Source organism: Coffea arabica, chromosome 2e (genome assembly GCF_036785885.1).
Source record: "Coffea arabica cultivar ET-39 chromosome 2e, Coffea Arabica ET-39 HiFi, whole genome shotgun sequence".
Taxonomy (NCBI): Eukaryota; Viridiplantae; Streptophyta; class Magnoliopsida; order Gentianales; family Rubiaceae; genus Coffea; species Coffea arabica.
In genome coordinates, this window is record NC_092313.1 from 26,972,313 (window position 1) to 26,990,485 (window position 18,173).

At 37.6% G+C, this 18,173-nt stretch overlaps 1 protein-coding gene, 1 long non-coding RNA gene and 1 other non-coding gene across 3 annotated transcripts; 2 read left to right on the forward strand and 1 right to left on the reverse strand.

Annotated features, from left to right (window-relative positions):
- Positions 1–7,622: 7,622 nt before the first annotated feature.
- Positions 7,623–11,374, forward strand: LOC140037252 (uncharacterized). The gene is made up of 2 exons (XR_011841171.1): positions 7,623–7,912; positions 10,882–11,374. It is a non-coding gene; the product is annotated as an uncharacterized lncRNA (long non-coding RNA).
- A 997-nt stretch (positions 11,375–12,371) lies between these two features.
- Positions 12,372–14,858, forward strand: LOC113728855 (uncharacterized). Its single transcript, XM_027253216.1, has 4 exons — positions 12,372–13,802; positions 14,085–14,220; positions 14,335–14,556; positions 14,677–14,858. Exons 1-4 carry the CDS (start codon positions 12,372–12,374, stop codon positions 14,856–14,858), a joined length of 1,971 nt encoding a protein of 656 aa, XP_027109017.1.
- LOC113733530 (small nucleolar RNA R71) lies at positions 12,885–12,991 on the reverse strand. The gene has a single exon (XR_003459042.1). It is a non-coding gene; the product is annotated as a small nucleolar RNA R71 (small nucleolar RNA).
- Positions 14,859–18,173: the final 3,315 nt, after the last annotated feature.

Sequence of the window (18,173 nt, forward strand, 5' to 3'; positions counted from 1 at the left end):
TATTATTGTCTTTTTTTTTTTATTCGCGTGAGATTCTAAACTGTACGAGAGAGGATGAGAAAAAAGGAGAGTTTAAGAGTTAAATCAAGAAACTTTAAAGGTACTTGTTTAATACCTTTACCAATCACAATGGCCTTTGAAAACATATTTATGTATTACTAATAAACAAGCTGCAGATTGACTTTAAAATTTGGCACCACAAGTTCACGGTACCAAGAGAAATATTGAACACATTTATCATTAGGACAACCAAAGTTTTCAGAGATGATTGATTCATGCGCCCTCTTGCATTTTGGATAGCTCCTTTTCTTCTTCTTTTTTTAATTATTCTTTTGGTCAGTTGTCCATATTGAAATATTATATGTATTGCTCATAGCAAAAGCAAAATGTAAACCTCCCCCCCTTCATTATGCTGCAAGCTAATTCCTATTTACCACTACCACATACTGACACACTATTCGCACTGAGGTTTTTGATATTTGCACTGACCTCCCCTGAGGTTATTAATCCTTTGCAAATTTAGTCCAAACGATTAAAATATTATTTTAGGGAGTGAAATTAGAATTTTGTACTAGATTTGCCCTTTGTGCTACATATCCAATGAATGACAAAGCACTATATATCAATTAACAATTAATAAATTTTAAGGAGTATAATTTATGGATAAACACGCATTACTCATTTAAAATACCAACTCTTTACGAGTATTTTACTTTCAAATATTTAATTTATGATAAATATATCAATATTTGTAAGTAAAGTTCAAAAATTGTTATAGTAATATTCTTGCAAAAACGAAATCGACAGGTTATTTATTTAATATAAATTAAATATTTTTTTTAAAAAATAAATGGCCCATAAAGTATTAATTTTTTATGGCTTTCATCTATTACACGAGTAAAGTATTCGCTCTTTATGTGCATTTTATTCTGAATCATTTAATTTATGTTAAATACATAAATGTTTGTAACTAAAATTAAAAAAATGTTATATTAATATTTTTACGAAAGTGAGATTAGTAGGTTTTGTATTTAACAAAAATTAAATATTTGAAAGTAAATACAAATCTGTATTTGAGCGTAAATATTTGTATTAAATTAAATGTTTGAAAGTAAAATACCCTTAAAGAACCGGTACTTTGAATAGTTACCGGCTCTTTATAGACAAACACGCATTACTTATTTAAAGTACCGGTTTTTTACGGATATTTTACTTTCAAACATTTAATTTATGATAAATATATCAATATTTGTTAGTAAAATTCAAAAAGTGTTACAGTAATATTCTTGCAAAAAGGAAATCGGTAGGTTATTTATTTAATATAAATTAAATATTTTCTTTTAAAAAAAGACCCATAAAGTATTAATTCTTTATAACTTTCATCCATTACATGAGTAAAGTATTGGCTCTTTATGGGTATTTTATTTTGAATTATTTAATTTATATTAAATACATAAATGGCCCCATTTGGAACCTGAGTTTTTTAAAAGTTTGTCTAAAACTTTACTGTAATGCACTGTAGAAGTTTTTGAAAAAATTTTTTAAGATGAAAAACTTTTTTGAAAAACTTTTTTTTTCTTTCCTCTTCTTCTTCTTCTTCCTTCCCCCTGCCCCTTTCCTCCCCCGTTAACCTCTGCCTCTGACGAACCAACAACCATGGTCCTACCATTTTTTTTCTTTCTTTTTCTTTTTCTTTCTTTCCTTTTTCTTTTCTTTCCTCTTCTTCTTCTTCTTTTTCTTCTTCCTTCCCCCTGGCCCTTCCCTCCCCCGATACCTCTGCCTCCGACGAACCAGCAGCCTTGTTCAAAATTTTTTTTTCTTTTTCTCTTCCCCTCTTCTCCCTTTCTGCTCCCCTCTCCTCCTCTACTCCCCTTCACCTTCCCCCTCTCCCTCTCGAAGTCAGAGAACCAACAGCCATGGCGTGCACAAATTTTATTTTATTTTTTGCTTTTTCTTTCCCCATCTTCTCCATCTCCCTCTCCCCATCTTCTTCGTCTCCCTTTTTATGCAATGGGTTATTAGATTGGGTTCGGGACTGTCGGCGAAAGTTAGTTGCCGCGGGTTGCGTCGGCAGTCGTGGCTACTGTGGATTGCGAGAGAGAGGAAGCGGTGGGTGGCACGTGGCGAGGGTTGGACAGCGAGCGTTGGTGGCCGAGGGTTGGCGGCGACTGTTCAACTTTGGTGGGGAGGGTGGCCAAGGAGGGTAGGGGGAGAAGAGGGGGAGAGGGGAGGGAAGGAGAGGAAGAGGGGGGAGAGGGAGAGGGAGAAAGGAAGGAAAAAAAAAAGAAGAGGAATGCCGGCACCAGAATAGGTGGTGGCGGCGATGGCCGGAGGTGGAGGTGGTGGCCGGCGATGATGGTGTGGTGGATTGGGGTGAGGGAGAAAGAAAAAGAAAAGAGGAAGTTTTTTGTATATTAGATATTTTGAAGTGTGTAGGTTAAAAAATTTGATAAGTTTTTTTGGGTTCCTGTAACAAAAGTTGTTAAAAACTAGTAGCTAAAAACTTGGTAAAAAACTAGGCTTCCAAACAGGCCCAATGTTTGTAACTAAAATTGAAAAAGTGTTATATTAATATTTTTACGGAAGAGAGATTGGTAGTTTTTATATTTAACAAAAATTAAATATTTGAAAGTAAATACAAATATGTATTTAAGCGTAAATATTTGTATTAAATTAAATGTTTGAAAGTAAAATACCCATAAAGAGCCGGTACTTTAAATAGGTAATACATATTTGCCTATAAACTATACTCTTTAAAGTTTATTAATTGTTAATTGATTTGTAGTATTTTATCATTCATTGAACATGTAGTACAAAGGACAAATTTGGTAAAAAATTCTAATTTCACTCCTTAAAACAATATTTTAATCATTTGGACTGAATTTGCAAAGGATTAGTAACTTCAGGGGAGGTCAGTGTAATTTTTCAAACTACAGGGGAGGTCAGTACAAATGTCAGAAACCTCAGGGGAGGTTTCTGCAATTATCCCTTAAAATTTGGCACCACAAGTTCACGGTACCAAGAGAAATATTGAACACATTTATCATTAGGACAACCAAAGTTTTCAGAGATGATTGATTCATGCGCCCTCTTGCATTTTGGATAGCTCCTTTTCTTCTTCTTTTTTTAATTGTTCTTTTGGTCAGTTGTCCATATTGAAATATTATATGTATTGCTCATTGCAAAAGCACAATGTAAACCTCCCCCCCTTCATTATGCTGCAAGCTAATTCCTATTTACCACTACCACATACTGACACACTATTCAACAAGCCCGATTACCACATATTAGGGTAGATCATGTAGGTACCATTTGGAGTTGCGCTACGTTGACAGAACAAAAAGGGAGAAAGCCCAGCCTCAAGTAGCTAGGCTTAAAATTTTTAATTAGAAGCAAAGAAAAGGCTTAAAAGGTATCGTTAATGACCCAAAATCCAAAGGTTGACCAGAGTGTGTTTCAATTGAGTATTATTTGACATATTAGTTGGAATAATTATTATAACACTTTTTGTGATATGATGTATGTGAGATAAAAAATAGTTGCAAATATAAAAAGATAGGTTGAAAAATATATTTATGATGCAAATGAAATATTATGTGAAAAAATTTAACCATCCAAACTCTTTGTTTGCTCTGCCTCATGGTTTAGAGCTGTTCATAACTTATTGCAGCCTGAACGATTGCTGCGAAATGTATAGTGTTCTTTCTTGTTATTAGAGTCAAAATAGAATGTCTATTTTTTTTGTTGTATTTAGTAAATTGCTTTTAGAAATCAACGTGGAATCTTATAACCACATTGAACGCTAACGCCTTTACTTATCTAGAAAGACATAAGCCACATCATAAGTCATAAGCCACATCATAAGTCATAAGCCATCATATTTCTAGATTATACTGTAGTGAAAATTGAGTAATATATTTACTTCTCTAGATTATTTTTGTAGACAGGGAAAATTGGAAAATGGAAAAGTTAAAACAGGAAAAAAATTAATAAGATGCTAAGAAAGGATAATAAAAAAAAATATATTTCTTTGGGTTTGATTGCCATGATCAATATATCACATTTTCTTTGAGTTATTTTGGTAAGTTATTTGGCACGATTAGTTTTTTTAATAGTAATTCAGATTAAACGACTAAAATACTTAATAAACTATTTAAAATTTCATATTTTGATCATTGAAGTTTTTGTTTCGCCAAAATTGTGTTTTTCATATACACAACTACAGTAAAGTTTTTAAAAAACACCTCCAAAAACAGCTAATCCAAACGGAGTCGTCATTTAATGTATAAAAAAGTATAGTTTTTTTTAACTCAATAAAAAAAAACTTTCACTTCTAGTCAGTCAACTAATGAATACATACACTTTTTGGTCACAAAAGTGTGTACTAATATATTGATTGACCATTTTAACTAAATAAAAAGGTTTAGTGATTGAAAAGAAAAAGTCCTAAGTAATTTAGTGACATTTGTCTGAGCGTTGGATTGATCTTGATTGGATTCAATTATTTTATCTGCTATTTTCAAATCCTGTTGGAGTAGTAATTATTGTTCAGCAAGCACAAGATAACCAGACCCTGCTTGATAATACAAAATTGAGTACGCAGGTTTGTTTCTATGGTGGCCCCTGGCATCTCTGACTGGGGCAAGCAGAAATAAAAAAGGAAGACAAACTTGTCATATTTATCCAAATTAACAGGTCCCAGATCTTCTCATTAGGATTAAATGCTAGATTCAAGGGCAGCTCTCGAATAAAATGTCCCGAATTAAAGCAGAATAAATCTTCAGTGACAGGTGTTAACTCATTACATGAAATTAGGAGCTGACTGCTAGGGTTCTTGAGGATTATATAGCCAAATCAATAGTGGACTGTGTTGGACTAGTATACTTGGAGAGGAAGGATAATCTGAATGCCTTGCTCAGACGGTAACAGCCATTTTTTTAATTGCAAAACATATGTAGGTAACTTTTGACAATTGCTTTCTAGCACTTACTATAAGATTGTCGTAGAAATCCCTTAATTACATGTTCACTTTTGATCTGATATGTTTCCTTCTCCCTTGGCACTTGCTTTTGTTTTGTCTTTCCTGGTTTCATTGCATCTTTGGTTATTTGTCAGCTTTTCTTTGTCATTGTTTCTTGGAAGGAGTTTATTCACTAGTAGTCATACCATATATAGGATAAGTTTCCTGCTGGTAAACTGTGTCTGTGTTTGTTCTTCAGATTCATTACTTTCACTGCTACAATTTGGAGGAATACATTATAGTCTTGCTGAGAAATGGAAGGCGCAAAGATGAAGCAAGGAATGAGTTGAATGTTTTCCTAGATAATGCTAGCGATTCATTTGTTTCTTGGTAATGTAATCTACATTGTGTAAGTTATGTTGAGATAATTAAAGTCAGTGTTGATTGAGCATGTGAACCTTGAACCGTCACCACCTCATATTACTGCTTTTGTGAAGGCTGTGGGATCACCTGGCATGCATCAAACTTAGATCTCTATGTACAAACGCCTCAATCTCATTCAGATGGGGCACTGAAGACAAGTCCAGTTGCAATTCAGCAGCCTTTAAATTGTGGAAAATCTGGCATTAAACGGAAATTTCAGAGCATCTTTCCTTGTGCATTTCGTGCTTTTCAATAGTTATAAATGGAATTTAGAGTATGAAGTTTCCTGATGATCTTCGGTGGTTGGACTGACCTCTCTGCTCCTTTTTATTATTTTTATTTCATACTCGCATAGTTATATGTGATGGAAGCTAAGATGGTCTAATTGGTTGCTGAGTACATTCTTCGATTTTCTGAATTTACTTTTTCCGCAGAGGGAGAGGGAGGTAGCGTCTCAAGCAACAATTGCTTATAAGATGGTAGAGATGCCAAACAATGGCATAGAAATTGGGAATAATCACCCAATATATTAGCTAATGATTTGGAGTGGAAGAAAAACTGTAAAGTCGCTGTTACTATCCTTAGAAGCTAGCGAAATTCATCACCAAGAACTCCACTGAACATGACCCAAAGACCACAACATAAAAGAAGTATTGCTTCTTTTCCTTGAACCTGAAAACTAGAAGAGCTTACCTTGAATTGAAATGATTCAATCTCCAATTGAATCTCCCAAAACCTCATAGCCCTCCTCCTGTAAAGCGTGTGCTCCCCATCTCTCTAAATTCAGTAAAAAAAAAAAAGGCTAACAGTAAGAGCTAATTAGGGCTTAACACTCTTTTCACGTTTATTTGATATAAAAAATTTCCTTAATTTTTTTTTTGCACAGACTTTCTAAGTCTCTTAAAATAACCCCAAAAATTGTATTAATTGTCACAATTTTTTTTAATTGAGATATCACAAATATTGTGTAACCCTGCTGTTCAAGGATTCATGGATATTAGACCCTAGACACAAAACATTTCAAGTTTCAATTCTTAAAAACTACATCAAAGTTTCAAGAAATACAAAAATACTTAGCAAAATTAAAAATTGGGCAAAATACACTTTATTCCCCTATGGTATGGCTATTTTTCATATAATCCCCCAATAGTTTTAAAAACTATATATAACTCCTTCATAGTTTGGATTAAATAATCAAAGCGATGGAACTTATAAAAATGTCGAAATTATCCGTGTTTAAAAACTGAAATGGTTGAAGTGACCAAAATATATAAACATAATTTGTATGACACTTTAATCCCATATAGTTTTTTGTTTTATCATATAACCCCTTTATGATTTAGTATTTTATCATATAACCGTCTTATGATTTTCAAAATATATATATAACCCCTCTGTGGTTAATAAATAATTTTTAACTTTACATAGGGGTATTTTTGACATTTTATTTGGCATTGTTATGGATTGCAAATTCCGTCATTTTGATATTTTAATCCAAATCATGAGAGAATTATGTATAGCTTTTGAAACTATAGGGGAGTTATGTAAATGAATACTAAAACACTGGGGGTAAAGTGTATTTTGCACAAGGTTTTCAAGGAAAGCACAATATTTTTGTTCTTTCTAGAAAGACATATCATTGCCACTGTCAATGCTTAAATCCCATCACTCCCCTGGTATAGAAAATAATTATACTTGATTGTTAGACAAGAGAGGATTTTTTTTTTTTTATAGAAATTCTTTTTATTTATTCATGAAAAATATAACCAAATATTCCTCTTACATAATCCTCATTTTTCTGATTGAAGGTATCCCTATTCTGTCCAAACGGATTGCCCCACGGTTAGACAAGAGAGGATGGAAAATACAACTTCAGCAAAATTATTAAATTGATGGGACAATGCTACAGTGCCTGTAGTTATGGTAACGATATTAGGAAAACCTGATATTATAGGTTTCTATTACCTTTAGTGACAGATCCAAATTTTTAGCGACTTTTTAAATATTATATTAAAATAATTAATATTAAATTTAGTAAGTTTTTAATTAAAACTAGTAAGTTTATGCCTGAAAGATAAGTTTTAGTCAGAAATAAAAATTTATACTTTGAGTAATTTAATTTACTTATTATTTGACGAAAATTACTTATTTTTGAATTAAACTTACTAATACTACAAGTAAAAAATGTTCATATTTAAGTAAAAAAGTTACCAGTTTCTGAAAACAGTTTTGGGTTCCTGAAACACTTTCGGATATCATCTCTTTAAAGTCATCTGCCTTCTTATTACTTATTTCTCAGTTCCAACATACGATTGAATTCCCAGGCAAAGGTTTCCACTTTGGTCCACACTTTCTCTTGGTTACAATTGAATAAATTTTCTCACTTCAAAATTTCATCTTCAATTCCCACTTTCCCTCTATCCTTTCTCATCGATCGGTTGTTTTTGGGTGCTGCCATATGCAGACACAATAAAAGGGTTAGCGACGGTGGTAGCCACCAAAGAGCGTATGAAAAATAGCAGTGACGAGGTTAGACCATCATGTCCTCTTGAAATCGTTTGATTATATTGCTGTAATTTATTTATAGTTCATTTGTTTTGTTTGTCAAGATTTTCTTGCGAAATCAAGGCTGAGAATTTGAAGATTTTATTGCAATTTTGGGGCTGAAAATGTCCACTGAAACATCTAGGAAATGGTTGTAGTTTTGATTGTCTACGGTAAAATATGCTTAATAGCCATATGAAACATCTAGGAAAGGACTTGAGACTAGGCGTTTAAGTTAAATGTGATTAATTTGAGAATGCATATAAGATGTTTGGTGAAATGTCAAAGAGAAATCTGTGTGTTATGATTGCTACTCTGTGCTCTTCAGCAGCCAGAGATGAGACCAGCTCTTAAAGAAATCACCTCGTCAGTCGACAACAGCGCTCAAGATCACCCTTGGGATTGGCTGAAAATAGACCTATTTCTATTGGAAACTAAATAATCATATTAGAGACAGTGATTTCATCTTCCTTGTACCTGCTTTCTTCCTCTTCTTCTTCTTCTGTTTCCACCCCCCCTTTTGTCTTATGGGTTTTTCTAGCTTTTCTTTTTGTTTTTGTTGTTGGGGTTAATCAGATGTACATATTTAGATGAGAAGCACTAATACTTTCTTTCCAGTCTTGTTTGTGGTGATGGGATGAGTGCAGCTTCATCAGTTTCTTATAATATAACTTGAAATTTTGCAGAGAGGGATAAGATATTAATATACCTCCTTCAATTTTGCATAAAGGGGTGTTTTCCTATCTTCCTTTTTTGCTTGATTCTGCCTTTTTTGCCTTTTTAATTTCTGGTGTTCCAATATATATATATATTTTTTTAAGCTTTAAGTTCTTGAATCTAAGGATGTGATTTTGCTGCGTCCTGATTCTTCCTCCAACCGACAAAACAGAGGTCCTTGATGTTTTCTTTGTTTTTATTTTTTTTGTCCTTTATTGTTGTGGCTGTTTTGCAAAACGTGGAAGTTAAGGCCCCCTCAAGGGTGGGTTTGGCCGGTGCAATTCAATACTAAGAAATGAAAATCAGTAGAAATGATTTGCAGACAATGACTACCCATTTCCTGGAAAACAGTTTTGTCCTTTTTCTCTGGATATTTTTTGATCTTTCATTTTTTATTCCCACTTGAAAAATGAAACACATTAATTGTTAGTTATCATATTGTCCCTGGTTGGCTGGTGCTTAAATTTTAAAAATTAGAAGTCATAAAGCAGACTTTGATTGTTTCTTATTTCTATTAATTTTCGATATGTATAAAAATTACCGCAATTATTTTCTATTAAAATATGCATAAGTATCCGTTAACATTTTTGATGAATGAATTCTGTACTTATTTTCTATTAAAATATGCATAAGTATCCGTTTGTATATCCTCTTTCCTATCCTCTTGCTCTCAATCCAGTGATCGGTAATGGGGTAGGTTGGTACTGATTGAAATAATTTTCTCGCAAAAAGTCTTAAACCAGAATTTTAAAAGGAAACCTAAGGTTTTGATGTTGCCTTGGTCTTTCTTTTGTGTTTTATCCGCTCGAGTTGTTGAGGCCTCCCTCTTTCTATCTCAGTCAAGCCAGATTCTTTGCTCCTGCATGTTCTTGTTTCAGAAACTTTGTTTATCAGGTTGGGTAGTTTAGCTCATGTTCTTGATGCTAGAGGGATGGAATTGTTTTTCTTATCAAAATGGCATGTTGTAGTTCCCTTTTCGTTCATTGTTGTGCGATAGATTTAGGTGATGAATAGCCGAGAGCTACGGAAAGCTTGTAAATGTGATTTTGCAGAGAAAGCTCCTGCTGCATTTTTTTTCTTTTGCTGATTAGTTCCCTTTGTCCTTGACGGTCAGCTCAGATTTTTGCTTTAATCCTGCAACAAAATGTAGCTTTTGATTTAGTTGATAATTGAGAGTTAAGATCCTGGTAGTTGGTGAACATGTCTGCATGCTGAAATGGAAAGAAAGTTGCGGTATGGAAAGTTGCAGAACCTTGCGGATAAGAAATTGCAGAAGCATAAGAAAGCTTCGTAACATGCATGCAACAAATTTCAGAAATTGCATGTTTAACCCTCGAATTTTGGCTTAATGTTACTAAGGCCCATAACAATTAGGAAAATACAATCAATTTTGTCCCTTCAAAATCTGAATTGTTGTTGGCATGCTTTAATATGTTTTTTGGACAGATTTTTCGTGAATTTTAGGATGAAATAGGGAAGGTTTAATAATTTTGAAGAATTTATAGTTTTGATTTTCATTTGATTAATATTTTAGCTAATTTTGTCATTTAATCCTAATAAATCAGTTTCCATTCATCATTTTGTGAAGTTTAGCATTTGATCTTGACAATGCTACAGTGCCTATAGTTATGGTAACGATATTAGGGAAACCTGCTATTATAGGTTTCTATTACCTTTAATGACAGATCAAATTTTTTAGCGACCTTTTTAAATATTATATTAAAGTAATTAATATTAACTTTAGTAAGTTTTTAATTAAAACTAGTAAGTATATGCCTAAAAGATAAGTTTTAGTCAGAAATAGAAATTTACACTTTGAGTAATTTAATTTACTTATTATTTGACAAAATTTACTTATGTTTAAATTAAACTTACTAATACTAAAAGTAAAAAATGTTCATATTTAAGTAAAAAAGTTACCAAATTCTAAAAACGGTTTTGGGTTCCTGAAACACTTTCGGGTATCATCTCTTTAAAGTCATCTGCTTTCTTCTTACTTAGTTCTCAGTTCCAATGATACGATTGAATTCCCAGGCAAAGGTTTCCACTTTGGTCCACACTTTCTCTTGGTTACAATTGAATAAATTTTCTCACTTCAATATTTTCATCTTTAGTTCACACTTTCTGATAGAGTCGTTATTTGGCACGTTTTGCATTGTCATTCTGTCCTAATTTTGGCTATTCATAGTGCTAAGAAAGGGAATTTCACTCATATTTGATATGTGTGTGCATTGTAGGTGGTACGCATGAAAAATGATCTCGCGGGGTGAATTTCCAGAAGACTTCCCGTTCCAAGGCATGGCCACGCCTTGGAAGGTGGACGAAACCGAAAGACGGACCGTGGTCCACGTGAACCCGAAGCGGGGGATCAAAACTCCAAAGGGGATAGCTTTTTGAATTGCTCCAGACGTCTCTTCTTTTGACTTATTGTGGGCGGCGGCTATAAAGGAGGATTCACAAATCATCAAGACGGGAGTTTTTAGTTCTTCTTTTTCTACTTTTTGTCAGACGCTTTCCGTCGTTTCTTTTTGGTTTTTTCTTCGGCAGCAAATTAGATAGCTAGATTGACATTGAATCAAAAACAGTAGCTTTAGTTTTCTCTTTCCCAGGCGCTAGACGTCGCTTTCCTCTTCTGACTTTCAACTCTTCCGCTGGACAATTCATTCGTAGCTTTGGCTTTGTAATTGGGACTCCGAAGCAGGGACGAATGCAGGGCCTTTTCGGTTGTTATTGCAGTTAATTTCCCTTTCCCAATTCCTTGGCAAATAATTGAATGAATTCAATTAAATCACGCGGGATTGAAACGATGAGGAGCGGCTAATTTCCTCCTCTACCCAAAGGTTGACGCGAAGGCGCGGTCCATAATATCTGTGAGATCTAACCGAATCTTCATTATTTCCTCCAATTAATTGCTATTCGTGCGTTTCCTGAATTAATTGTTCATGGGTATTTGATTAATTGAATATCAACGGCCGGGTATTTGATTTAATTTAATAGCCTACTGCCACGTTAATTAAATAGAATCCGTAATTGTTCATTTAGTTAACACCTCGTGGCAACCACCATAATTGGTTTTATGATGGGGAAATGCAAGATCTAATTTAAATAAACCCTCTTAGCGTGTTTATTGGTTAGGATTGGGTTTTTCTAGCTTTAATGCAATTGGGTAATTAAATTCCTACGGTCGTACCTAGGGTTGTTATCCGGTTAGAGAAGCAGTCAATGGTCGTACCTTGACTGTCGAAAAAGTAAGGAAGAGCTGGTTGTCAGAGCTTATTGATGGCTATAACCAACCTAGTGATAAATGGGTGAAATATCTTTGCATCGATGAGCATTTAATTGGACCGTGCCTGAGCAGTTGATCCTTTGGGTAGAACTTTTGTTAATTGCTATTTTAAGTGAATTGTGCTTTGTGAGTTAGTTTTGGATTTTGTTTGTTTTATTTTATTTTATTTGTGTGCCTCCCATTGAAAATCCCCCAATTCTGTTCTACTGATTTGGAAGGAAATAATTTCCTACCTGCTCCCTGTGGATTCGACCCTACTCACCGCTATATACAAAATTTGTAATTTTCTTGAGTAGGTATTTATTATTGTACAGGTTCGGCACCTGTCAATTTTTGGCGCCGTTGCCGGGGAGCTGGCATTTGGATTATTTGTTTCTTTTCAAATTCAGTTTTTGTTTTATTTTTATTTTATTCTGTTCTTCTTGGTATTTTTGCTAGTTTATGCCCCGTTCTTCTCGCACAGGTGAATTAGTATACGATCCTGAGGTTGAGAAGGCAGCGCGTAGGCGGAGGCAAGAGACCAAGAAGCGAAAAGAAGGGCCCTTATTTATTGCAAACGAGTCGGTAGAAGACGAAGTAAGCATGGCCAACACTCAAACATTAAGGGAGCTGGCTGCCCCGGAGCTGACTCACCAGCCCTTATGCATCACATTCCCCACTCTGGCTGAGAATACTGCTTTCGAACTGAAGTCGGGGCTGATTCACCTCTTACCTTCTTTCCATGGTCTCTCTGGTGAAGAACCCCACAAGCACGTTAAGGAGTTCGAGGTGGTTTGCTCTAGTATGAAACCTCCTGGGGTCACTGAAGAGCAAATTAGACTGAGAGCCTTTCCGTTCTCTCTCAAGGATGCAGCTAAAGATTGGCTGTATTACCTACCAGCAGGTAGCATTACCACATGGGCACAGTTGAAAAAGAAGTTTTTGGAGAAATTCTTCCCTGCATCCAGGGCTGCGAGTTTGAGAAAGGAAATCTGCAGCATTAAACAGTATCCCGGGGAGTCCTTGTATGACTATTGGGAAAGGTTTAACAAATTGTGCACTAGATGCCCACAGCATCAAATTAGTGAACAACTGTTAATCCAATATTTCTATGAAGGACTCCAATCAACTGATAGGAGTATCATCGACGCTGCGAGTGGGGGAGCACTGGCAAATAAGACCCCGAGGGAAGCATGGCTGCTCATTGAAGCTATGGCAGAGAATTCTCAACAGTTTGGCTTCCGTGAGAGTAACCCTACCCGCAGGGTTAATGAGGTGGAGTCGACATCTATTCAGCAACAGTTGTCGGAGCTCACATCCGTTGTTCGACAATTAGCTGTGGGGAATGTGCCCCAAGTAAAGGCCTGTGGAATCTGTACAAATATGGGTCACCCTACTGACTCATGCCCTATATTGCAAGAGAATGGGGCGGAACAAGTGAACATGGCCGGAGGCGTGCCCGCGCCTCATAGGCAATACGATACATACTCCAACACGTACAATCCGGGTTGGAGAGATCATCCCAATTTCAGCTATGGAAATAGGCCACAAAATGCACTCTCCAATCGTCCACCAGGATTTCAGCAACCATGGCAACCGAAACCGCAACCCTCATCCTCCAACTCGGGAAGTTCCTTGGAGGATATTGTCAAGAGTCTGGCTACGACTACCGCCCAGCTCCAGCAAGAGACCAGGTCATTGACCACAAATATGGCTCAACTCCAGCAAGAAACTAGAGCCTTAACCATGAGCACCACTCAGTTCCAGCAGGACACAAAAGCAGGCATGAAGGATATGGAGGCTCGAATAAGCCAAATGGCAACTGCCATCAATCGCTTGGAGTCCCACGCTTATGGAAAGTTACCCTCACAACCTGAAGTAAATCCCAGGAATGTAAGTGCCATGACGCTGAGGAGTGGCAAGGAACTGGAAGGGCCTAAAGTGGAAAGTTCAAAAAGCAAAAGTGAAGAGGAGATAGAGAAGGAAATTGAAGAGGAAGGGCGTATTCGCAAGGATCCTAAGGTAACCTTCACTTCTCCGCCCACTATTAAATCTAACTTACCTCCTTTTCCTTGCAGGTTGGAAAAGACAAAGAGGGCAGAGAAGGAAAAAGAAATCCTGGATGTGTTCCGCAAAGTTCAAGTAAACATCCCCTTATTGGACGCGATCAAGCAGGTACTCAAGTATGCAAAGTTCTTGAAAGACTTGTGCGTTAACAAAAGAAAGCTAAGGGGTGATGAAAGAGTGATGGTGGGAGAGAATGTATCAGCTGTACTTCAAAGGAAACTCCCACCCAAATGCGGAGATCCAGGTATGTTTGCTATCCCCTGTAAGATTGGTCATTCTAGTATAAAAAATGCCATGATAGATTTAGGAGCTTCTATTAATGTGATGCCTAAATCAATCTATGATTCCCTAAATTTAGGACCTTTAAAAGAAACAGGGATAATAATTCAATTGGCTGATCGTACATGTGCTTATCCGGATGGGATAGTTGAGGATGTTTTAGTGCAAGTAGATGGATTAATTTTTCCTGCTGATTTTTATGTACTTTACATGGATGATAGAAGTGCCTCAAATCCATCACCCATTATATTAGGAAGACCATTTTTGAGTACTGCCCAGACTAAAATTGACGTTAGTAAGGGTACTCTCACGATGGAATTTGATGGAGAAATAGTCCACTTTAATATTTTTGATACAATGAAACATCCTGTTAACTCTCATTCTGTGTTTGCTATGTATACCACTAATCCCTCTGTGCAAGAATTTTCTAAATTTGCTTATAGGGGTAAATCCAAGGTTGCTGCGAACAAGTCCTATAGGGTGAAAGCAATTCATGAGGTAAAAATGGAGAGAAAATTTAGGAAAAAAGTTGCACTCAATGGCCATGTGGATCCTGGAGGAGGGCCACCAATTACAAGGAAAATTCAATTACATCCAGACTGAAGAGTGGTGCTGTGTCTAGCCAAAGACGTTAAAGAAAGGCGCTGCTTGGGAGGCAACCCAAGGATTACAATATTAGTTGTGATCATTTTTCCTTACTTTATGATTTTTCAGTTTTATTTTAATGTTTTGATGGTTTTTGTAGTGTTGGACAGAAGAGTAGGGGTTCCAAGGCGTGCCCACGCTTTAGAAAGAAAAAAAAAAAAAAATTTCGTGTGGACATCATTTGGATGTTGTGGGCAGAAGAGTATGCTCTCCAAGGCGTGCCCACGCCTTCCAAACCCTCAGATAGCGAAAAAAAAAAAAAAAAAAAAGTTTGACCAAGACCCTACTCCTTCCACTTTCCCTTCTTCTTTGACTAGTCTTGGACAATCTTCTCCAAATTTCTATTACCTACGTTTCCAGACTTTTCTCCTTTGTTTTGGTCAAGCCCGCCGCCGCCGCTCAAATCAACCTTGCGCGACCCACCAGATCTGGTCGCCCACGGCTTAGCAGCACCGCGCGCGACCCCTTCTGCTACTCGCGCAACCTCGCGGCACCAGCAGCTCACGCGACTAGCACCGCGCGCTCCAGCGCGCCTCGCCAGCACCACTCAGCGCGCGCGGCTACCAGCTCTGCGCGCAGCCTTTCTCCTCAGGCGCGCCATCAGCTCACGCGACGCCCAGCAGGCCTACCAGCTGCCCACCGCGTGCGAACCTTGTCGTGCGCGCGCAGCATCCAGCAGCAGAACCCAGCGCGCGACTCCGCCCGCGCCCCACCGCTTGCCCCATCTCGCATCCGCGGGCGCGACAGGCGCGCCCAGGTCTTGCAAGTAGCCCGCGCTCCTGCTCCTCCTGGCAGCCTGCGCGCGACCCAGCAGCATATCTGCCAGCATCCTGCAGTGCGCAGGCTCGCACATCGCATCTCCAGTCAAGCACCAGCAGCCCGCACGCCTTTTGCCTGCTGCCTACCCGCACGCCCAGCCACCCTCCCGTCGTGCGTCCCTCTCCTTTGTTGAGAGCAGAAATTGGTACCTCTGTCCTATTTTATTGCTGCCACTAGTCTTTGAATTTGGGGTCCGTCCTCCTCTCATCCTCCTCCTGCTGGGGACCCCCGCTACCCGGATCTCCAAGAGGCTGTCCATGAGCTTAACACCCAACTGTCAAGGATAGATGGCCGTCTTACGGCGCTCCAGGTTTTTGCCCGTATTCCAACAGAGAATCAGGCGGCCTTCTTCACTCACATTGGATTCACCCCGCCTCACCCCCCCTCCGCCTTAGTATCTCATTTTCCCCCCCCCCCCCCGGAGCCAGGGAAGTTTCTCTTCTTTCCTCCTATTACTTTATTTTGTCTCTTCTACATTGAGGACAATGTAGGTCTTAGGTGTGGGGGGAGTGGCTTCCATTAGTTCTGTTTTTTTCATTAGTTCTTTTTGCTTTGATTACTCAAAAAAAAAAAAATATAACATGGGATGAATGAAAAAAAAAATGAAAAAATTATTGTAGTTAGTCGTCTTTTTGGTTATTTTTATGCTTGTTAGTGTTGGGGCATATTGCTGTGATGAATGACATAATCAAAGTGAGTGGGTATGTGGTCGTATATGCTAGCCGTGCATTTTGTTTCCCTTGGCAATGTCATCGAATGTTGAGTATACTGGAATTCACCCATTTTTGTAACTCTTGGGGAGCTTTTGAGCCTTACTTGAGCATATTATTCTTGTTTGCTCTATTTTGTTTGATTAAGTGGGTATCGTACATGGTTTGAACATTCTAGAACTTGCTATTTTGTACATGTCAAGACCGCATTTTGATGAACTGGATACATTTGAAATGATAAGGGCATTTAGGATTTAACCCTCTTCAGCTATCTAAAAAAATCAAGCCCTCATTTTATATCCCAATAGTGAACCAACTTGAGCTTTTGTCCTTCGTTTCTGGTTGATATCCGTGTTTGTTAACCCAAGACCTCTTTAAACTTTCTTGTTTACCCCTGTGTTGTCAAGGGATGCCTGAATTCCATCATTTGTGCAAAGCAAACAGAAATAGGATTGCAAGTGCTGATAGATTAGGAGCTATATGACGCTACCCTTGTGTAAAGAAGGGGAAATTGGGAAAAAGGCCACTGACCAGAAGACTTTGGCTTACAAGGCGTGCCCACGCCTTACAGGACTTTCTCCTAAAAAAAAAAAAAAAAAAAAATTTCCCTGAAGAGACCTCATGGGCTACGAGGCGTGCCCACGCCTTGCGAGCAGTATTAAAAAAAAAAAAAAAAAAAGAGAGAAAGAGAAAAATTGGAGGCACTTGTACAATGGGCACAGCAAATGAAAACTGCCTTGTTTGTGAAACCCCTCTTGTAAGGCACTGTGGTTATTGGTGAGTTTCGGACATTCTCTTGACACTTTACCCCCTATCTATACTTTCTAAACCCGCCTTTCACCTGAGCCTCATTACAACCCTATTAAAGTCCCTTTGATTTATGTGTTTAGTTCACTTTTAAGGGGTGGAGATGTGATAAATGTGCAAGCCTATGGTAATGGCATTCCGTGATGTTGAATTGAGCGTTCTTAGTATTCGTATATACTCTTTGAATTACAACATGTCCGGTGTGTTCTACTTTTGGTGATATTGTCAGGGACCCTAGATGCTTGTGTTAGTATAGACTGCTACATGACCTCTGCTCTCTTGGTTGTACTTCTGAGCTCCGAAATGCTTGAGGGCAAGCATTGTCTAGGTGTGGGGGGATTTGATAGAGTCGTTATTTGGCACGTTTTGCATTGTCATTCTGTCCTAATTTTGGCTATTCATGGTGCTAAGAAAGGGAATTTCACTCATATTTGATATGTGTGTGCATTGTAGGTGGTACGCATGAAAAATGATCTCGCGGGGTGAATTTCCAGAAGACTTCCCGTTCCAAAGCATGGCCACGCCTTGGAAGGTGGACGAAACCGAAAGACGGACCGTGGTCCACGTGAACCCGAAGCGGGGGATCAAAACTCCAAAGGGGATAGCTTTTTGAATTGCTCCAGACATCTCTTCTTTTGACTTATTGTGGGCGGCGGCTATAAAGGAGGATTCACAAATCATCAAGACGGGAGTTTTTAGTTCTTCTTTTTCTACTTTTTGTCAGACGCTTTCCGTCGTTTCTTTTTGGTTTTTTCTTCGGCAGCAAATTAGATAGTTAGATTGACATTGAATAAAACAGTAGCTTTAGTTTTCTCTTTCCCAGGCGCTAGACGTCGCTTTCCTCTTCTGACTTTCAACTCTTCCGCTGGACAATTCATTCGTAGCTTTGGCTTTGTAATTGGGACTCCGAAGCAGGGACGAAGGCAGGGCCTTTTCG